Below are 20,366 nucleotides of genomic sequence, written 5' to 3' on the forward strand. Positions count from 1 at the left end.
CAACTGTATACCAAGTGTACCCAAAGTGATGACATTAGCTAACTATATCTAGTGTATACCAAGTGTACCCAAAGTGATGACATTAGCTAACCATATCTACTGTATACCAAGTGTACCCAAAGTGATGACATTAGATAACTATATCTACTGCATACCAAGTGTACCCAAAGTGATGACATTAGCTAACTATATCTACTGTATACCAAGTGTACCCAAAGTGATGACATTAGCTAACTATATCTACTGCATACCAAGTGTACCCAAAGTGATGACATTAGCTAACTATATCTACTGTATACCAAGTGTATCCCAAAGTGATGACATTAGCTAATCTTAACAACTGTATACCAAGTGTATCCCAAAGTGATGGCATTAGCTAACTATATCAACTGTATACCAAGTGTATCCCAAAGTGATGACACTGGCTAACCAGGACCAAAAGATAAATGAAGAGCCTTAACTGTGCCTACAGACCAAATTTACTTCAAGTAAGCAAAATCATAAATCAATTTTTTTTAAAGCATAGAAAATTCATTTTTTTACAAATAATAAAAAAAATCATGACATGAGCTGAACCACATAATTGATACTGTGCTTCTGCTAGTACATGATGAACCCAATGACTTAGACTCTCCCTGCTTTCAGACATGATTGCAACACCCCTTCCCCTCCACCAACCTCCTTTTGACTGGTTATAGTGTACAATGGTAAACAAAGTTTGGCAGGAAGTTTTCTTTTTTTAATTGAAAAAGATTTTCACTGACTTTCATTTTAAAAACATTAATTGAACAAAAAACTTTTTTTTGCAGAAGGTACATATAAACTATTTCTGTTGCATGATTCTTTTCTGGAGCTGCCATTTTAACATAATTAAGTTGCCATATTTGCTTGCTACCAACAGCCCATTTCTTCCAAATAAGAAATACTGTGAACATTCAATGAACAGTGAAATCTGACTAAACAGAATCTCTAAGGTACCAGGAAGAAACCATAACAACTGTATATCAAGTGTACCCAAAGTGATGACATTAGCCAACTATATCAATGGTATACCAAGTGTACCCAAAAAGATGACATTAGCTCACTATATCAAAGGTATACCAAGTGTACCCAAAGTGATGACATTAGCTAACTATATCAACGGTATACCAAGTGTACCCAAAGTGATGACATTAGCTAAATATATCTACTGTATACAAAGTGTACCCAAAGTGATGAAATTAGCTAATCATAACAACTGTATACCAAGTGTACACAAAATGATGACATTAGCTAACTATATCTACTGTATACCAAGTGTACCCAAAGTGATGACATTAGCTAACTATATCTACTGTATACCAAGTGTACCCAAAGTGATGACATTAGCTAACCATAACAACTGTATACCAAGTGTACCCAAAGTGATGACATCAGCTAACTATATCTACTGCATACCAAGTGTACCCAAAGTGATGAAATTAGCTAATCATAACATCTGTATACCAAGTGTACACAAAGTGATGACATTAGCTAACTATATCTACTGTATACCAAGTGTACCCAAAGTGATGACATTAGCTAACTATATCTACTGCATACCAAGTGTACCCAAAGTGATGGCATTAGCTAACCATAACAACTGTATACCAAGTGTACCCAAAGTGATGACATTAGCTAATCTTAACAACGGTATACCAAGTGTATGCCAAATATATCTACGGCATACCAAGTATACCCAAAGTGATGACATAAGCTAACCATATCTACTGCATACCAAGTGTACCCAAAGTGATGACATTAGCTAACCATAACAACTGTATACCAAGTGTACCCAAAGTGATGACATTAGCTTATCATAACAACGGTATACCAAGTGTACCCAAAGTGATGACATTAGCTAACTATATCAATGGTATACCAAGTGTACCCAAAGTGATGACATTAGCTAACTATATCTACTGCATACCAAGTGTACCCAAAGTGATGACATTAGCTAACTATATCAATGGTATACCAAGTGTACCCAAAGTGATGAAATTAGCTAACTATATCTACTGCATATCAAGTGTACCCAAAGTGATGACATTAGCTAAATATATCTACTGTATACCAAGTGTACCAAAAGTGATGACATTAGCTAACCATAACAACTGTATACCAAGTGTACCCAAAGTGATGACATTAGCTTATCATAACAACGGTATACCAAGTGTACCCAAAGTGATGACATTAGCTAATCTTAACAACGGTATACCATGTGTACCCAAAGTGATGACATTAGCTAACTATATCTACTGCATACCAAGTGTACCCAAAGTGATGACATTAGCTAACTATATCTACTGTATACCAAGTGTACCCAAAGTGATGACATTAGCTAACTATATCTACTGCATACCAAGTGTACCCAAAGAGATGACATTAGCTAACTATATCTACTGTATACCAAGTGTATCCCAAAGTGATGACATTAGCTAATCTTAACAACTGTATACCAAGTGTATCCCAAAGTGATGGCATTAGCTAACTATATCAACTGTATACCAAGTGTATCCCAAAGTGATGACACTGGCTAACCAGGACCAAAAGATAAATGAAGAGCCTTAACTGTGCCTACAGACCAAATTTACTTCAAGTAAGCAAAATCATAAATCAATTTTTTTTAAAGCATAGAAAATTCATTTTTTTACAAATAATAAAAAAAATCATGACATGAGCTGAACCACATAATTGATACTGTGCTTCTGCTAGTACATGATGAACCCAATGACTTAGACTCTCCCTGCTTTCAGACATGATTGCAACACCCCTTCCCCTCCACCAACCTCCTTTTGACTGGTTATAGTGTACAATGGTAAACAAAGTTTGGCAGGAAGTTTTCTTTTTTTAATTGAAAAAGATTTTCACTGACTTTCATTTTAAAAACATTAATTGAACAAAAAACTTTTTTTTGCAGAAGGTACATATAAACTATTTCTGTTGCATGATTCTTTTCTGGAGCTGCCATTTTAACATAATTAAGTTGCCATATTTGCTTGCTACCAACAGCCCATTTCTTCCAAATAAGAAATACTGTGAACATTCAATGAACAGTGAAATCTGACTAAACAGAATCTCTAAGGTACCAGGAAGAAACTCACTCAAATTCTAGCCAGTCATGTATACAATCTTTCAATATATTTACTATATGGTTATATATATTTTTGCTAAAATTAGCCAACCCTGCCAAAAAATAGCCAGTCTGGGGCTGGCGACAGGCTACTATTTCTAACTCTGCTGTGGATAATTTATTCACTTCAGGTAGTTTTTTTTTAGATTTTAATGGATTTCAGAAGATGTAAGTTCACTTAAAAACTAAAGTACTTAACAACAAGGAAGCTGCTCTTGTTACATAAATAAATTCAGAGAATTACACCTATAGACAGTTATATTAACTTATACTTTAAACCAGACACATTGAAATGGCACTCTCAGAGTCAATTAAAAATGGACAAATTCCATTGTGATGCCAACTCTGTGAGACAGGCACCAAAATACAATGGTGTTGTGAAGACTGTAAACTTTTAATATGCTGCAACTGTATAAAACTTCATCTTAAAATAATTAAGATCATAGAATTGTAGATATCAAGTCAGTGGTGATTCCTAAGAAATGTCAAGTCTGTGATACTGTAACCAGATTGATGTCAAAATGTGATGACTGCCAATTTTTCCTCTGTGAATCCTGTAAAACTGGACATCTTAAAATACCAGCAACTAAGAACCATAAAATAATATCTATAAAGTGAAAATCAATCATTAGAAGTGGGAAATATTGAGGAAATCAGGGAGATCAACTTCAAAGTAGTAAAGCAGTATCCAGTAGATACCAATAGCATTCAATATATGGCTGTTGCTAGGTATGGTTCTATGTGGATAGGTGATACTGTTGCTAGGGACAGTTCTATGTGGATAGGTGATACTGGACTGGAAAAACTTCTACACATAAAACTTGTTGGTGACAGTGTAAATGTCATGTCAACCTTTGATATCACACCATATGGCCTGGCAATCTCATCTTCTGGTTCTCTTTTGGTTGTAATGGAAGGAACCTCAAATCTAAAGATAGTCAATGAGTTGACAGAACAAATTCAGGATTCCAAATTCTCTATAGATACCAAGCAAGTATCGTGTGTACTAGTGACCAAGGATGAGAAGCTCTATGTAGGGGGATGGAATATAACAAAAGGGATGGTGATACTGATGAACAAGGAAGGAAACAATTAGTGAAGTATGACAAAGATAAAGACAAACCATTATTCACATATCCCAGAGCAATAACATTAACAACAAATGACAATATTTTTGTAATAGATAGACATGGAGATCTAAGAAGAAGTAGATTAGTAGTACTTAAACAAGGGGGTAATGTTAGGTACCATTACGGACATCCAGACATCAACTCAGAAGACAAGCCTGCATTCCTTACTAGCATAGTTACAACACCAAGTGATAATGTCCTTACTACTGATTACCATACAGCTAATATCTACATACTAAACAATAAGGGGGATTTCATCACTTACTATTACCTAACAGATATTGGGGTGTTAAAGCCTTATTCTCTTGATTTGTCTCCTGCTGGTAATATTTACATTGGAAATATAAGATTATCAAAAGATCCAAAGGATGCCAAAGCAACACTATATGAAGTGAAATGTTCTGGAGTGTAACTGTAAATGAAGATAAATTATGAAGGATTGTTTTTGTACAACTTGTTCTGGAATCACTGGTTAAGTTCTGTCATAGCATGATATAACATTATCATTTTTCTAATATCATGATTCAGACATAGTTTATAATGGACAGGAATTATACAACAGTCCATTACAATATTTACCAGTATCATAATGGTCATGAAATGGATTTATTTTTGGCATAACTATAGCAACAGTGAAGATAAATAATAGATGATATTATATGTTTTAAACAAAAAATAAAACTTGAAATATTATAAAGTATGATTTAATACAAGAATGATTGCATTGGTAAGACTAGCAAGGCTTAAAATGATGATTGTTATTTCCAAAGTGACTGAATGAAAACCTTAGTTCTTTATTAGAAACAAAAACTGAATGAAAAATTCTGTTTGTATACCTTGTCAATAACACACTATGTAGTTAACATTATTTATAGATGACATCATCAAAAACATTATGAATATGACAATTTTTGCAGGCATGATACAGGGTTGCCACTATTGATTAATAAGTTTTCAAGGATTTACCAGAGTTTTCAAGGTGTTATACCAATGAAAAACTGCCAAGTATACCATGTTTTGTTATGATTTACATGCATTATTCCTTTATGTAATACACAACTGTACCCTATTGGGTGTTGTTCTTTGATGAAATTTCATTCATATCCACTGAGCAGTTTCGGAGGAGTTGTGTTTTCATGTGAAACCCTTAATTAGGATTATCTCCCTTTGGAGTTCTTTAACAGTAATTATATTCCTTCATGCACATCTAAATATGATACCCAACCTTCCTATAAAATTTTATCAATATCCCATGAGCTTTTTAGGAGGAGTTGCACTTAAAAGGTTTTACCATGTAAAACCCTAATTTGGATTATCTCCCTTAGGAGCCCTCTGACAGTAATTATATTCCTTCATGCATATCTACATATGATTTCCAACCATTCTATAACATTTCATTTAAAGCCCTAGAGCAATGTAAGAGTAGTTGCACTTATGAGGTTTTAACATGTGAAACCCTAAATTTGGATTATCTTCCTTTGAAGTCCTCTGACAGTAATTCCTATCCTTCATGCACATCTACATACTAAACCCAACCTTCCTATAAAATTTCATCACAATCCCTTGAGTGGTTTAGTAGGAGTTGCTCTTACAAGAAATGTGGACAGACAGATGGACGGCACAACCTACAGAGAAACGGACAGACAGAGAAACAGACTGAATGGGAGATTCCTATATACCCCCAAATTTTGTTTGTGGAGGTATAAAAAGAGGTCTCCCTTAACTGATTTCTGTGAACTCCAACACATTAAATTTTCAATAACTACTAATCATTCACAAAAATTTGAATGAAACCCACCAAAAAAGGCACAATCTATGTAACAAGCCAAAATCATTGATTTTATACTGAATTCCCCTCCCAAGAAAGTGGTTCCCCTGACCAATTTCAGTGTCAATTAAAGCCATACAAGATGTTATTGATAATAACAATTCACCAAAGTTTGAAGGAAACTGGTCAAAAATAGAGGCACTACCTAGGCAACAACATGTAGGCGTCAAAAACATTATACCTCCAAAACTCTGATATTTGAGGTATAATCATATATGTTCTCTTCTAGACTTAGATGAATGGTCTGATACCAGAATATTTCTACTAACATTTAGGTTATTTCAAATATTAAAGCCTTCAATTTCATAAAAATCCATGACAACCATTAACAAAAGTTAATCTCCCCTTTCCACTCCATAATAAACCACCCTTGGTCTATGATACCTGAATATTTCCACTTACCTTTAGGGTACCTCCATCCAGCATGAATCTACCATCAGCATCATTTACCAGGGTATATGTGAAGGTCTGGTTTTGGTCAGGATCTTCTGTAACTAATTCTCCAACGACTGTGCCTTCTGGACTCATCTCAGCTACCTGTTTGAAACGAAAGTTTGAAATTGTCACAAAGAATTTGGATCTAGTAATCAAAGATACCCCAGCATTAAACATGAAGTTGCATACCTTGTGGTGCTATGCACACCCCAACTTATACAGGAAGGTGGTATTGGTGAGCAATCAAAATTGCTTACAACATATGCCTTATCTATATCTTATCACACACCAAATTTTAATTCAATCCATCCATGAGGAGCAGAGAAAATTGCGAGAAAAATTCAGATGGACGGAAAGACAAGGTGATTCCAATTTTCTATCCTCTTGATGAATAGGGCATAAAAATGTGAACAAAACAGTCTTAACAACTGAAGTGTAAATTATATTATTTCACATGATCTATAATGGACTACAAAATGGGGTTAATATTGTTTACAGTGGTTCTTTAATTGTTATTCAGAAACTAAAAGCAGTACACTGACTTGCAGTGTTTTGTCAAAGTGAAATGTCAAATAAACAAAAGGACCAAAGAACTGTTGTGTGTTCACATTAAATAATGTATTATGCAGTGAATAAATCCACTATTACATGAGAGGAGAGGTAACTCAAACTAAAAATGAGTGACAAACTGCATATAATACTTGTACCATAACAAGTTTTAAACAAATCAATCAATTTAAAGTTGAGTTAATTGGAAATAATTCAGACAAACAGAATGATGGAGAGATGGATTGACAAACCAATAAAGTGTTTTCAACCCATTTGTTGCAATTAACAATACTACATTTGAAAAAAGGTTCAAAACAATTTCTGAACTTCCAGGAAATTTGTTAAAGAACTAATCATTTAGGACAAGTCCATTTTTCTTGAATACAACTTCTTTTTGGTGTATTTCACACTTTTGTTGATAGGTTTAGAATAAAGTGATTCCAATATACCACCCATTAGTTGAGTGGGGGTATAAAATGAATAAAGAGCTGTCGCTTTTTGTTTCTTTCCACTTGCATAACATTAATGAAGGATATCAACTTTTCCACAGGCTGTACACCATTATCCTATTATACATACAGTATTCTCTGTCAGCTCCATTTTAGTAGGAAGTTCATTGATGTCTGCAATAACCAATGTAAATGTCTTTGTAACGCTGAGGGCACCACTATCTGTGACCTTCACCTCAATATCAATGGATGGCTGTGTCTCATGGTCCAAGTCAGCATCTGTAATTACGAAATTTTTCTGTCAGGTATCATGTATATACATAAATATTTACTGGTAAATTAAGAAATTTAGGCAATTATTTTGGTGATATGAATAACCAGGGGAGAAATGCATGGTTTATTTTCATGACTCCCTTCTTGAATGAAAAAAATAAATCAGGACATTTCAGTGCTTGCTGTTAGTATTTACCAAGTCAAATGTCAGTTAACATTCATTTCTGATTTTGGTACACAATACACATTTCTCTTAAATTCTTTCCCAAACCCTTTCACTGTAATCAAGAGGATAGAGTACTAAAATATTAAACAAATGAACACAATACAACCGTAGGGTGGGTTTAAAAGAATTATGTAACAACTGACATTTTGGCAGACCTAAAACTGAAGACCCTGAATCGCTCACCTGGCTTGATAAATGCATTCTATTTTTGTAAAAGCAACCATTTTTCTTTCATAATAAAGAGCATAAAGCAACTAAAATCATACATACAAAGTAACAAAAGCATATGACCAACTTGGACTCCACTAAAAACTGGAAGGATGGACCAGATGCACCAGTAGGGTAAACATACCCTGCTTTTCTAGAAACACCCGCCGAGTTGATCTTAAAAAGTCAAGTCCAGGGTAGACAAAAGTGGAAAGGAAAACTATGACACACTGAACAAATCAGATTTCATGGCGCAGATGGATACACCATAAAGATCCACGAGTTCATGATGACAACCATAAAACTTCTGTAGTGATGACTTCAATCTAGTAGCAACACAACCCTGTTCAAGAAGCCTATTTGTTAGAATTCTAGCATGATACAAAAAGTCTGTGTAGTTTTGGCAAGCTCTGGCATAATGTATGAGTTGTGATATGAACAATCCATACACAGGTGCTGAAGGGATGTTGCCACAGATGAAAGGAAAGTTGACAATTTGGAATGAAAAGTCATTACATTTGTTGTAAAGTTTGGTCAATAGTTTTCCTTCACCATCGATTTCTAAGTGTAGGTTAAGATATGAGGCTGACTTCACAGTGTCTGTAGTATCCTTTACCTTAAGTTCTTTGGGGTAGATGTGATGTATCAAATCCCTGAAATTAGGATAGTTTAAAGAGAATAAGTCATATATATAGCAGAAACTTAGTTCAAAGGATCTAGCAAAACGATATTCTTTCTTTTGGATCTGATTAACTATGAAGTCAGCCAAATAAGAGTGAAGAAATAGACCAGCAAGTAGAAGAAGGGCAATAACTCTATTATGGCTTAACAGATTTACATGAATATTTCATCACTAGTAGATCTCATCAATGACACCATGCTGAACAGTTTGCCCTACACAGAATTGGTTAAACCTAACAGTTTTGGAGATATGTGCAAAAAACTTCTGTCTGACCCAAGAGTCCAGAAATTCTAACAGCCCATGCTGGTCATTTTATCAAACTTCAGCAGACATCTGTGTCAGTCTTGCTCAGAACGAAAAACAGCCAAAAGCTTCCGAGTGATGAAAAAAGTTGCTTATCTCAAATACATTCTGTATATTTATTTAAATGGGTTGTTTACTTCTGCGTTAAAAAGATTCAATTGACAAAATAATAATTACAATCTAAGACTGATTCGTAGATTCAGCACCATATGTGCTTTCGTTACCTCTGAAAGATCAGCGGGAAAATGATCGATTGACATCTCAATCATTTTCTATAAATGTATGAAAATTGTCCAAGTCACTTCAATTAATTCGTATATGCAATGGGGCAGGACTTGTACCGTTAAATCAATTATGCAATCAACTAATCAGTTACAGGTAAATCACAGTCACAGGTGGCTGCACATTGGCTAAAATTGACACACACCTGTCAATCAATTTCCAATTAACAATTAGGAGACAGGTAGACAGGAAGTTTATACACTAATAAAACCACACAGACTGAAATTTATAAGGGTTGACAATTTTTTATGTCTGATATTGGAAAATGGTCGTCGTACATTTGCAAAATTTGTTGGTCAATGACCAGCATTTTTTACCATTTCCGGACCAATGGTCTGACCCCAATGTTGTGTTTTAGAAGAGATTTTTTTTTAAGATTTAAGGTTCCACTATATAGATACATCACTGCAGATAACTTTATGACAATTTGAGGAAATAAAGCTATATTAAGACACTTAAACAAGCAAATCCAACAATCTTTTCTAATAAAAAGTATTTTTTAAAACCTTACATCACAGAGACCCATGAACTAGAGGCTCAAGAGAGTCTGAATCGCTCACCTTGTTAACCATTTGCTTAATTGAAAAACTTGAGGAATGAGACAGGCCAAGTTAAAATCAACTAAATTGTCAAATGCAAGAAATGCTTTTCATAGCATTTTCATGATCTGAACCAGAATTTTGCTAAAGGCAACAATTTTTGAATTTTTTCCAAAAAACCTGTCTTATGACCCCAAATTCCATTTTTAGTATAGGCAGCCATATTTATTCACGGATTAAAAATCACAACAGTCATTTTGAGCACAATACACTAAAGAACTATTATGCTTATTTTCTTTCAATGATCTTAAATGGTTTTAGAGAAGAAGATTTTCGAAGTTGTACATGTGAAAAAAAAACAACAAAGAAACTGTTTCAGGAGTCGTAAACTCCTTCATAAGTCAATGAATGGTTTTGAAAATTTTAGCATCAGTCCTTCTCTTGATGCTTAATAATTTTACCCTATGCCAGAAAGTTGGTAAAGGCAATGGTTTTTGAGCTATTTGCAAAAAACTGCCATCTGACACTATGTTCTATTTTTAGTAACGGCGGCCATATTTTTTCATGAATCAACAATCCCAACAGTCATTTTGTGTGGGATACCCTCAGGAACATAAATGCCAACTTTCATTGAATTCTGTGCATTGGATTTGAGAAGAAGATTTTCAAAGTCGCACATGCAAAAAATGCAAAAAAAAAACTCTTTCAGGGGCAATAACTCCTACATCAAATGACCAATTGTTTTGAAAATTTTGGCATAGGTCTGTCTCATAATGCTGAACAATATAATCTGCCAGAAATTTGCTAAAGGTCAATGGTTTTTGAGTTATTTGCAAAAAACTGCAATCTGACACTATGTTCTATTTTTAGTAATGGCGGCCATGTTTTTTCATGAATCAACAATCCCAACAGTCATTTTGTGTGGGATACCCTCAGAAACATAAATGCCTACTTTCATTGAATTCTGTGCAATGGATTTTGAGAAGATTTTCAAAGTTGCACATGCGAAAAATGAAAAAAAAAAACTGTTTCAGGGGACGTAACTCCTACGTAAGTTGACCAATCTTTTTGAAAATTTTGGTATAGGTCCATCTCATGATGCTAAACAATAATTACCCATGACTGAAATTTGTTAAAGGCAACGGTTTTTGAGTTATTGATAAAAAACTGCAATCTGACACCTATGTTCTATTTTTAGCAACCATATTTTTTCATGCATCAAAAATCCCAACAGCCATTTTGTGTGGGATACCCTCAGAAACATAAATGCCAACTTTCAATGAATTCTGTACATTGGATTTTGAGAAGAAGATTTTCAAAGTTGCACATGCCAAAAAAGAAAAAAAAACTCTTTCAGGGGCGATAACTCATACATCAGTTGACCAATTGTTTTGAAAATTTTGGCATAGGTCCATCTCATGATGCTAAACAATATTACCCACGCCAAAAATTTGTTAAAGGCAACGGTTTTTGAGTTATTGGCAAAAAACTGCAATCTGACCCCTATGTTCTATCTTTAGTAACAGCAGCCATATTTTTTCATGGATCAAAAATCCCAATGGTCATTTTATGCAGAACACCCTAAGAAACAATCATACCAAGTTTAAAACCTGTCAGTCCAGTAGTTTCAGAGAAGAAGATTTTTTAAAATTTGCCCACAACAACGCTGACGACAACGGACGCCAAGTGATGGCATTATTTTAAAAAAAAAAATTAAAAGTGTACTTTTTCTGCTCATTTGTTCATGATTTTAATTTTTAAAGTTTGAGCAAAAATTTACATTTTTGAAAAGCAGCAACTTGGTGCAGGGAAGAGGACCCAATCTGGTAAGAACCTGAATCTTTCCCAATAGCTTAAAGCATGCATTGTACACCTCTTTACCTTCACAAGTATTGCAACTATTTATGTACTCTATGCTCCATTACCCACAATCAACATTTCCACCAAGTTTCACCTTTTATTTTTAAGTTTTACAAAATTAGACCGGGTCAGTTTTGTGTACGAAACAGTGCACCTCAATCCTATCTGTATAGTGCAACCTAAAATCACAACATCAATTCTATGCAGAATACACTCAGGAACATTCATACCAAGTCTGGTTCAAACAGGCCCAGTTGTTTCAGAGAAGAGTTTTGAAAAATTGTTAAAGACAATGATGGACGATAACGGACGCCCAGTGATGGCAATAGCTCACATGGCCCTTTGGGCAAGGTGAGCTAAAAAGAGTATAAAATCAATGTCCTATATGAGAAAGAACAAAAAGTTGATCCACCACTGACATGTAAACAAACTTTTAACACAGAGGAAAATGTTTTCAAGTCCAACAAAAACTTTAACTACCCATAATTAAGCTTCAATCTACCAAAAGTCATCAAAAAAACCCTGAAATTCCACTGATATTTTAAAGTAAAGTTCTTTCAAGAATCATGCATGGGTGACTTATTGAAACAAAGGTTTCAGGTTTTTAAAATTTCATCTATGCATTAGGTGCATTTGCTGACATTTTCCTTTATATTGATTCTTAAATACAAGTTCAACTAGAACAGCTATATAGGATTTACCCTGTTTCACATTGCAGTAACCATATAGTAAAAATATTAACATGCAGTAAGCTGATGTTGTTACAATCAGATATCAAATCCCACAACAGACCTATAAAACAATCTTCTATCAAGTGGCTATATTAAGTAGTTACAGAAAAAACTGTAACAGAACTGTAACTGCAAAAGGGGGGTTTGGGGAGGAGGGGGGAATTAAAACATAAAGAAGTAAAGGGTAATGAAGCTTTTCCCAAACTAATCCCCACTAATTTCTACTACAACCAAAGGGTTGTAATATCTTTGTACCAGCTGACACAGAAAGTTGTCCGTTAGTGCTCAACACAAATTTCCCATCTGCATTGTTTGTAAGTGTGTACATGTGAGTGTCTGTTTTGTCTGGGTCAACCACACTAAAGATGCCCACAGTCACATCATTTAAGTTTTCCTCAACTTCAGGTTGTCCGCCAACAAAGGTTATATCCTGTTGTTTTATGGTATAACAGAACAATTAATTTTTAATGCTATATATATATTATGGTTACTTGGAAGCAAACAACTATTCAAAGCATTCATCTGAACTATTTTTTACTAATCTTTTTACATATTTTTTTCTGAATAAAGCAAGATATTTTTCCACAGTGACACAAGGCTCAGCACTATCACCCCAAATTACAATTTGATTTTATTTTCATAAGTTTGTTCCTTAAAAAAAAACAAAACATGTATATAGTAGGTTTCATAGACAACTAACAGCCTTAACACAAATCTGAACATAAGGCATGATGGATAGACAAAAAAAAAAACACCAAACCCCCTCCCACTCCCCAAATAACTTATGTTGATTTTGAGCAATTTTTTTGTCCATGAAAAACTACAGACCAAAAGTAATCTGAAATCAATTTCTAGACAACCTGCTGGATTTAAAATAATGTAAACGTAAAATTTTTGCGGCAAATCTATTTTCGCTATTTTTGTGGTAAGACTATAAATGCGAATATTTAACTGTTGTTTTGAAGAACATTGTATTTCCATTTGAGGATCGACTTTTATTTAAAACTGCGCAAAAGCAGATGGATTACAGAAACTGTGAAAAAATTTCCCGATTTACAGTTAACTTTTGGCCATACTTTAGTTGACAGCTTTCATTGTAAATTAACATAGACTTACAGAAGGAGCTTCATTTACATCAATTATTGTCAATGGAAATGTTTCTATAGTTTTCTTTCCTGCAGTATTTGTAACTTCTGACAGAAGAGTATACTGATTCACATTTTCATAATCTAATGCGGAGTCTACCAACACCTGGGCTGAGCAGATTCTCTTCTGATCCTAAAATAGAAGGTAACAACTTTATTTTCAAAGAAATCACCTTTTCCTAATGGTGTATACATATTTCTAAGCAAACAAGCAACTCGTAACCATATGCATATCCCCCACCCCCTCTACAAAAAAAGTTGATGTGCAAAATTCCAATAATTCCTGTAAAATTTGTCAAATCCAAAAGGCAGCAAAATATGATCAACATTAAATGATGACTAACAATCCTATAAAGTTTGAACAAAATCTGTCACATGGTTTCCGAGGAGTTGTGTCCACAAGAGCAACAAGATGGACACAGGCTTAAATGGACACTAGCATTTCTATGCCCCCTTCCACATAGTGGTGGTAGACAAAAAATTTGATCGATTATGGTTTAATATCAATCATGTACTATAATTCATGCATCCCGAATAAGATTGATTGACTTATCAAACAGATCTGCTTTGTACTAGTCTGACATGCTGAGCCAGATCTTTATTGTGCTGGCTAACACAAGCAACAGCCCCTACATAGGCATGCCACCCCACTCAGACACATTATTAAGGCTCAATCATCACTCTGTCCCATCAAATAATGTGTGCTTGGATAAAAAGGCAGTGACAACAAATCTTAACGTCTTTGGCGAGCATGCTACCCAGAGACTACCAAGGTGGTTGAAGCCTGACAAGAGACAACTCCTATAGAAACCTGTGGTTTTTAATATAAAAAACTTAACTCCTATAAATTGAGGGCAAAATGCACAAAAAATTCTAACTAAGGAATCAGTCTAAGGACATCCTACAAAAACATGTCATGGTCCAAGAAGTAAAAACACTCAAACATGTCATGGTCCAAGAAGTAAAAACACTCAAACACGTCATGGTCCAAGAAGTGAAAACATTCAAACATGTCATGGTCCAAGAAGTAAAAACACTCAAACACGTCATGGTCCAAGAAGTAAAAACACTCAAACACGTCATGGTCCAAGAAGTAAAAACACTCAAACACGTCATGGTCCAAGAAGTAAAAACACTCAAACACATCATGGTCCAAGAAGTAAAAAAGTAAAAACACTCAAACATGTCATGGTCCAAGAAGTAAAAAAGTAAAAACACTCAAACATGTCATGGTCCAAGAAGTAAAAACACTCAAACACCTCATGGTCCAAGAAGTAAAAACACTCAAACACGTCATGGTCCAAGAAGTAAAAACACTCAAACACATCATGGTCCAAGAAGTAAAAAAGTAAAAACACTCAAACATATCATGGTCCAAGAAGTAAAAACACTCAAACACATCATGGTCCAAGAAGTGAAAACACTCAAACACGTCATGGTCCAAGAAGTGAAAACATTCAAACATGTCATGGTCCAAGAAGTAAAAACACTCAAACATGTCATGGTCCAAGAAGTAAAAACACTCAAACACATCATGGTCCAAGAAGTAAAAACACTCAAACACGTCATGGTCCAAGAAGTGAAAACATTCAAACATGTCATGGTCCAAGAAGTAAAAACACTCAAACATGTCATGGTCCAAGAAGTAAAAACACTCAAACACGTCATGGTCCAAGAAGTAAAAACACTCAAACACGTCATGGTCCAAGAAGTAAAAACACTCAAACACATCATGGTCCAAGAAGTAAAAAAGTAAAAACACTCAAACATGTCATGGTCCAAGAAGTAAAAAAGTAAAAACACTCAAACATGTCATGGTCCAAGAAGTAAAAACACTCAAACACATCATGGTCCAAGAAGTAAAAACACTCAAACACGTCATGGTCCAAGAAGTAAAAACACTCAAACACATCATGGTCCAAGAAGTAAAAAAGTAAAAACACTCAAACATATCATGGTCCAAGAAGTAAAAACACTCAAACACATCATGGTCCAAGAAGTGAAAACACTCAAACACGTCATGGTCCAAGAAGTGAAAACATTCAAACATGTCATGGTCCAAGAAGTAAAAACACTCAAACATGTCATGGTCCAAGAAGTAAAAACACTCAAACACATCATGGTCCAAGAAGTAAAAACACTCAAACACGTCATGCTCCAAGAAGTGAAAACATTCAAACATGTCATGGTCCAAGAAGTAAAAACATTCAAACATGTCATGGTCCAAGAAGTAAAAACACTCAAACATGTCATGGTCCATGAAGTAAAAACACTCAAACACATCATGGTCCAAGAAGTAAAAAAGTAAAAACACTCAAACACATCATGGTCCAAGAAGTAAAAACACTCAAACACATCATGGTCCAAGAAGTGAAAACATTCAAACATGTCATGGTCCAAGAAGTAAAAACACTCAAACACATCATGGTAAAAAAGTAAAAACACTCAAACATGTCATGGTCCAAGAAGTAAAAAAGTAAAAACACTCAAACATGTCATGGTCCAAGAAGTAAAAACACTCAAACACATCATGGTCCAAGAAGTAAAAACACTCAAACACGTCATGGTCCAAGAAGTGAAAACATTCAAACATGTCATGGTCCAAGAAGTAAAAAAGTAAAAACACTCAAACATGTCATGGTCCAAGAAGTAAAAACACTCAAACACATCATGGTCCAAGAAGTAAAAACACTCAAACACATCATGGTCCAAGAAGTGAAAACATTCAAACATGTCATGGTCCAAGAAGTAAAAACACTCAAACATGTCATGGTCCAAGAAGTAAAAACACTCAAACACCTCATGGTCCAAGAAGTAAAAACACTCAAACACATCATGGTCCAAGAAGTGAAAACATTCAAACATGTCATGGTCCAAGAAGTAAAAACACTCAAACATGTCATGGTCCAAGAAGTGAAAACATTCAAACATGTCATGGTCCAAGAAGTGAAAACATTCAAACATGTCATGGTCCAAGAAGTAAAAACACTTAAATATATGAACATTATCAAATCATAAAGTTAACAATTACAAAATGTAATTTGACATGTTTTTTATCATAAAATTTAACTGACCCATCTCACTAAAAAAAATAACCACAGATGAAAATAATACTGAGTGAGACTTTGATTTCAGCATATTAATATGTGACAACCAAAGCAAAAATGTGAATCAACAGATGGCAAGTGTCAGTAATGATCTTTTAGAATTCTGGGGTTAACAAATGAGATGTAATAATTATATGACCATATGCTACAAAATGCTCAATTCAGTCTTCCTAAGACATCTAACAAAAAACTTAAAATCATGAATCTTTTAAAAACAATACTGTGTAATAAAATACCTGTGAACATGCTTAAGAAACAGAAACTGCAAACAAACAAAAATTCTGCAAAAACCAAAATCTTTTCTTCTCTAAAACTAGAGGTTATCATAACACCCTTGCATAATAAATATTCGAAGTTTAAAAAAGGATTACTATTCCTAATAATAAATGATATATATACATCATAATCAGAATTAATCATGAAAATAAGTAATAAGCATTAAAAAAGATTTAGTTGAACAGTTCTCTCATTATTACCGTAGAGATATAGTGTGCCAGTCTCAAAAAACCAATAACAGAGGAAAGGATTAACTAAACAAAATGAACAATTCTATAATTACATAACTAGTCAAGCAGGGGCATTAAAATGTAGCTTTACCTGTGTTTCACACAATGAGTCTGACAATTTCAGAATTCCCAATCCCTCAGAATCTTTGATATTAAATGACATATCCAGGGCATCACCATGTTCTCCTTTTAAAGTGCCAATCATTTCATCAACAGTGGAATTCTCCGGAATACTTGGTTTACCATCCTCAAATGTAGTGGTGCCACCTTCACTGGTAAATGTCAAGGTTATAAAGGTTTCTCCTATCACAGTAATTGAGAACATCTTATCTGTCTGTGATAAAAAATAAAATGTCACAAGAAATGGATTCCAAACAACTTCTTTGGTTCCTACCACTCCCAATCAGAGTGGATTTCTAATATGCAAATGTGATAATTGTTAATCGCAGGTAGAAAATTTATACCTAGTATTATATAATTTATGCAAATTACTTGTTAATTGTAATTCCACACCTTTGGTTGTGAAACAGAAGAAAAAGATTCTTATACTCGTCATCTATTGAAGATCTGGGATTTCTTCTGCAAGTGTGAGAAATTCTTTGTTTTTTCACTATTTCTGTGGAGATTCACTCCTCAAAAGATGGAATTTTTCTCACTCGTGGAAAAAATCCTTGTCACATATTCAATAGAGACTTATGTAAGAATCTATTATACTTCAATGTTATTCCAATACACTAAAAGCATGCATGTTAATTACAAAGAAGACATTGACAGTAATAGTCCTTGTTAAGAAAATGTTGATTTCAAATCAAAAATCAATTTATTGCTCTTATATTTTTGTTTTCTGGTTTTATTGAATTAAAATATAAGAAATGTTTCCAATCGTTGGTTAGATTATTGAATATAAACAACTTTGGGTCAGTTTACCCTGCAACATAAACCATCTCCAAGTTGTTTATATCTTATAATTTAACCAAAAATTAAAAACAATCCTTAAATAAATAACAACAAATTATTGAGAAAACCTATATAATAAACAGGAAAATAATTTGGTTATCACAAACAATCAATGTATGATTACTCCTACTGACCTTTTTTGTAAGCTTTTTTTTTTTTTTTTTTTTTGGGGGGGGGGGGGGGGGGGGGGGGGGGGGGGCATTTGTGATCATATTTTGGTTATTCGTTCTATTCCATTAATTATCCTATTATTCACAGTTTATCAGTAGGTGCAAATGTACCTGTTTTTGAGGTTCACCATCATCCATGACCCTTATGATAATATCATATACAGTTGATGGATCTAGAATCTCATCTGTTGCTTTGACAATGAACCCTGATACATTGACAGAGAACCGCCCCTTGTTATCATCATATAATGAAATGATGTGATTCTGGGCTTCATCTTCATCATCAAAAGTCACTTGACCTATTTCTTTCCCATGAGGGGCATTCTCTTCTATTTTGTTATCTAAAATATAAATCATAACAAATAGAAAAAAAATTATATAATTTTTTTTTTCTAGCTGTAGATAGATAGATAATTGCATATGAAACAAACCTGTGTGGCCTAATACTAAGTAAAGATGAATCTAAACATATAACCTGAATAGATGGTTTTATTTTCGATACTTTTCCTGTGAAAGTTCAAGAGTTAATGTTATTATATTTATATGATATGGTAACCAAACATGACATTCATGATTGTATGAAACAGTGAAACCTACCTAAACCAACTCAGTAAATAGGATCTGTCACTCGAAAATGCTCATTTTTGTCCATTTCTGGCCATTTTTTGCTACATGTTGAGTTCAACAAGAGCAAAACAAAGAGTAAAACACATTCATCCTACAGCCTGTACCCAATGAAGGCTACCGAAGCCAAATATAGTTCGTTACAGTCATGAAGGTCAGGAGCCTCCTGAAGGGTCACTCTTGTGAAAAATTCAGGATTTTTTCCAATTTTTGGCCTCTGTTTGGCCTAAAACTGGAAGCAGTCAAAACAAGGGGTTGACATAGAAATTGTGATTACAGACATCATTCTCATTTAGATTCCAGGCAAAATAGAGCACTACAGATTAATTCTGCTCTGTCGCGGGTCTGAAAAATGAACCCTACTCCCTAAAAGATCTCTTTTTTTTTGTCAGCGGAAACTTGTGCCGTCTTCTTTCAGCTTTCAAGTCATTATTTTTTAACAAACTCTATATCAGATAGCCTCATTTTAAAGTAGTCACGCTGCTTGCAAAAGGATATAAATTGTGCTTTCCTAAAGTAAGATTAAAACTGCCAGGACCAATAAAGCAGAACCAGGGCCAATCCCAAAAAGGTCCAGGCGCAGCATGACAAGGGTTAATAGTGTGTACTGTAAATAATTCTCAAGAGTATCAAATCTACTTTCCTTCAATAGGAAAAAAAATCTATAAATTGATTCAGGTTTTCTCTTAAGGGGTGGTAATTCATATTTTACCATCAGCTCTCAATAACCACTTCCAGGTCAAATGGCCACACCCCTATGTAGTACCAAAAACACACAGAACCTAAATCTATACATTGTAAGTGCATTATTTGTGTGTATTCTGATCAAAAGTAGTAAAAAAAAAAGCTGAGAATGTGTACTTAACAATTATATTTGTAATTTACTACATAAGTGTATGAATATTGCTTACATGTATGAGTAATTTGCCTCCATGCTGTCAGTTAGCAGAAAAGGTAAAAATGTGGTTTTTCAGTACTATTCAAGTAAATTTTGTTTAGAATTTCTACAATCATCATACCATTAGCATGATTTCGGAAGCCTTATTTTTCAAGCTATGCAATGGTATGCAACTTTAACATGTCATTTGTCCTGGGAATTCACAGTTGAACTTTGAAAATTACTTTTTACTTGAAACAAAATAAAAATGAAATGAATAAAAAAAAAAGAAAAAAGAAAAGAAAACTAAATTGATATTGAAATTTTGAATCATT

At 34.1% G+C, this 20,366-nt stretch overlaps 1 protein-coding gene and 1 pseudogene across 2 annotated transcripts in view; one reads left to right on the plus strand and one right to left on the minus strand.

Annotated features, from left to right (window-relative positions):
• LOC148626548 (protocadherin Fat 4-like) overlaps positions 1–20,366 on the minus strand; it is a 110,250-nt gene that overhangs the window by 39,721 nt on the left and 50,163 nt on the right. For both annotated transcript variants that reach the window (XM_088570626.1, XM_088570625.1), the window contains exons 26-31: positions 18,642–18,871; positions 17,495–17,737; positions 13,762–13,923; positions 12,901–13,075; positions 7,673–7,821; positions 6,512–6,646 (exon numbers count right to left, since the gene is read on the minus strand). In XM_088570626.1, coding sequence (XP_088426752.1) covers positions 6,512–6,646; positions 7,673–7,821; positions 12,901–13,075; positions 13,762–13,923; positions 17,495–17,737; positions 18,642–18,871 — 1,094 coding nt within the window. The remainder of the gene's footprint in view (positions 1–6,511; positions 6,647–7,672; positions 7,822–12,900; positions 13,076–13,761; positions 13,924–17,494; positions 17,738–18,641; positions 18,872–20,366) is intronic.
• On the plus strand, positions 3,327–5,016 carry LOC148626549 (uncharacterized; annotated as a pseudogene).

The sequence above is a fragment of the Perna viridis genome, chromosome 2 (genome assembly GCF_037379345.1).
Source record: "Perna viridis isolate PV_CMFRI_1.1 ecotype Kerala chromosome 2, ASM3737934v1, whole genome shotgun sequence".
NCBI classification, from domain to species: Eukaryota; Metazoa; Mollusca; class Bivalvia; order Mytilida; family Mytilidae; genus Perna; species Perna viridis.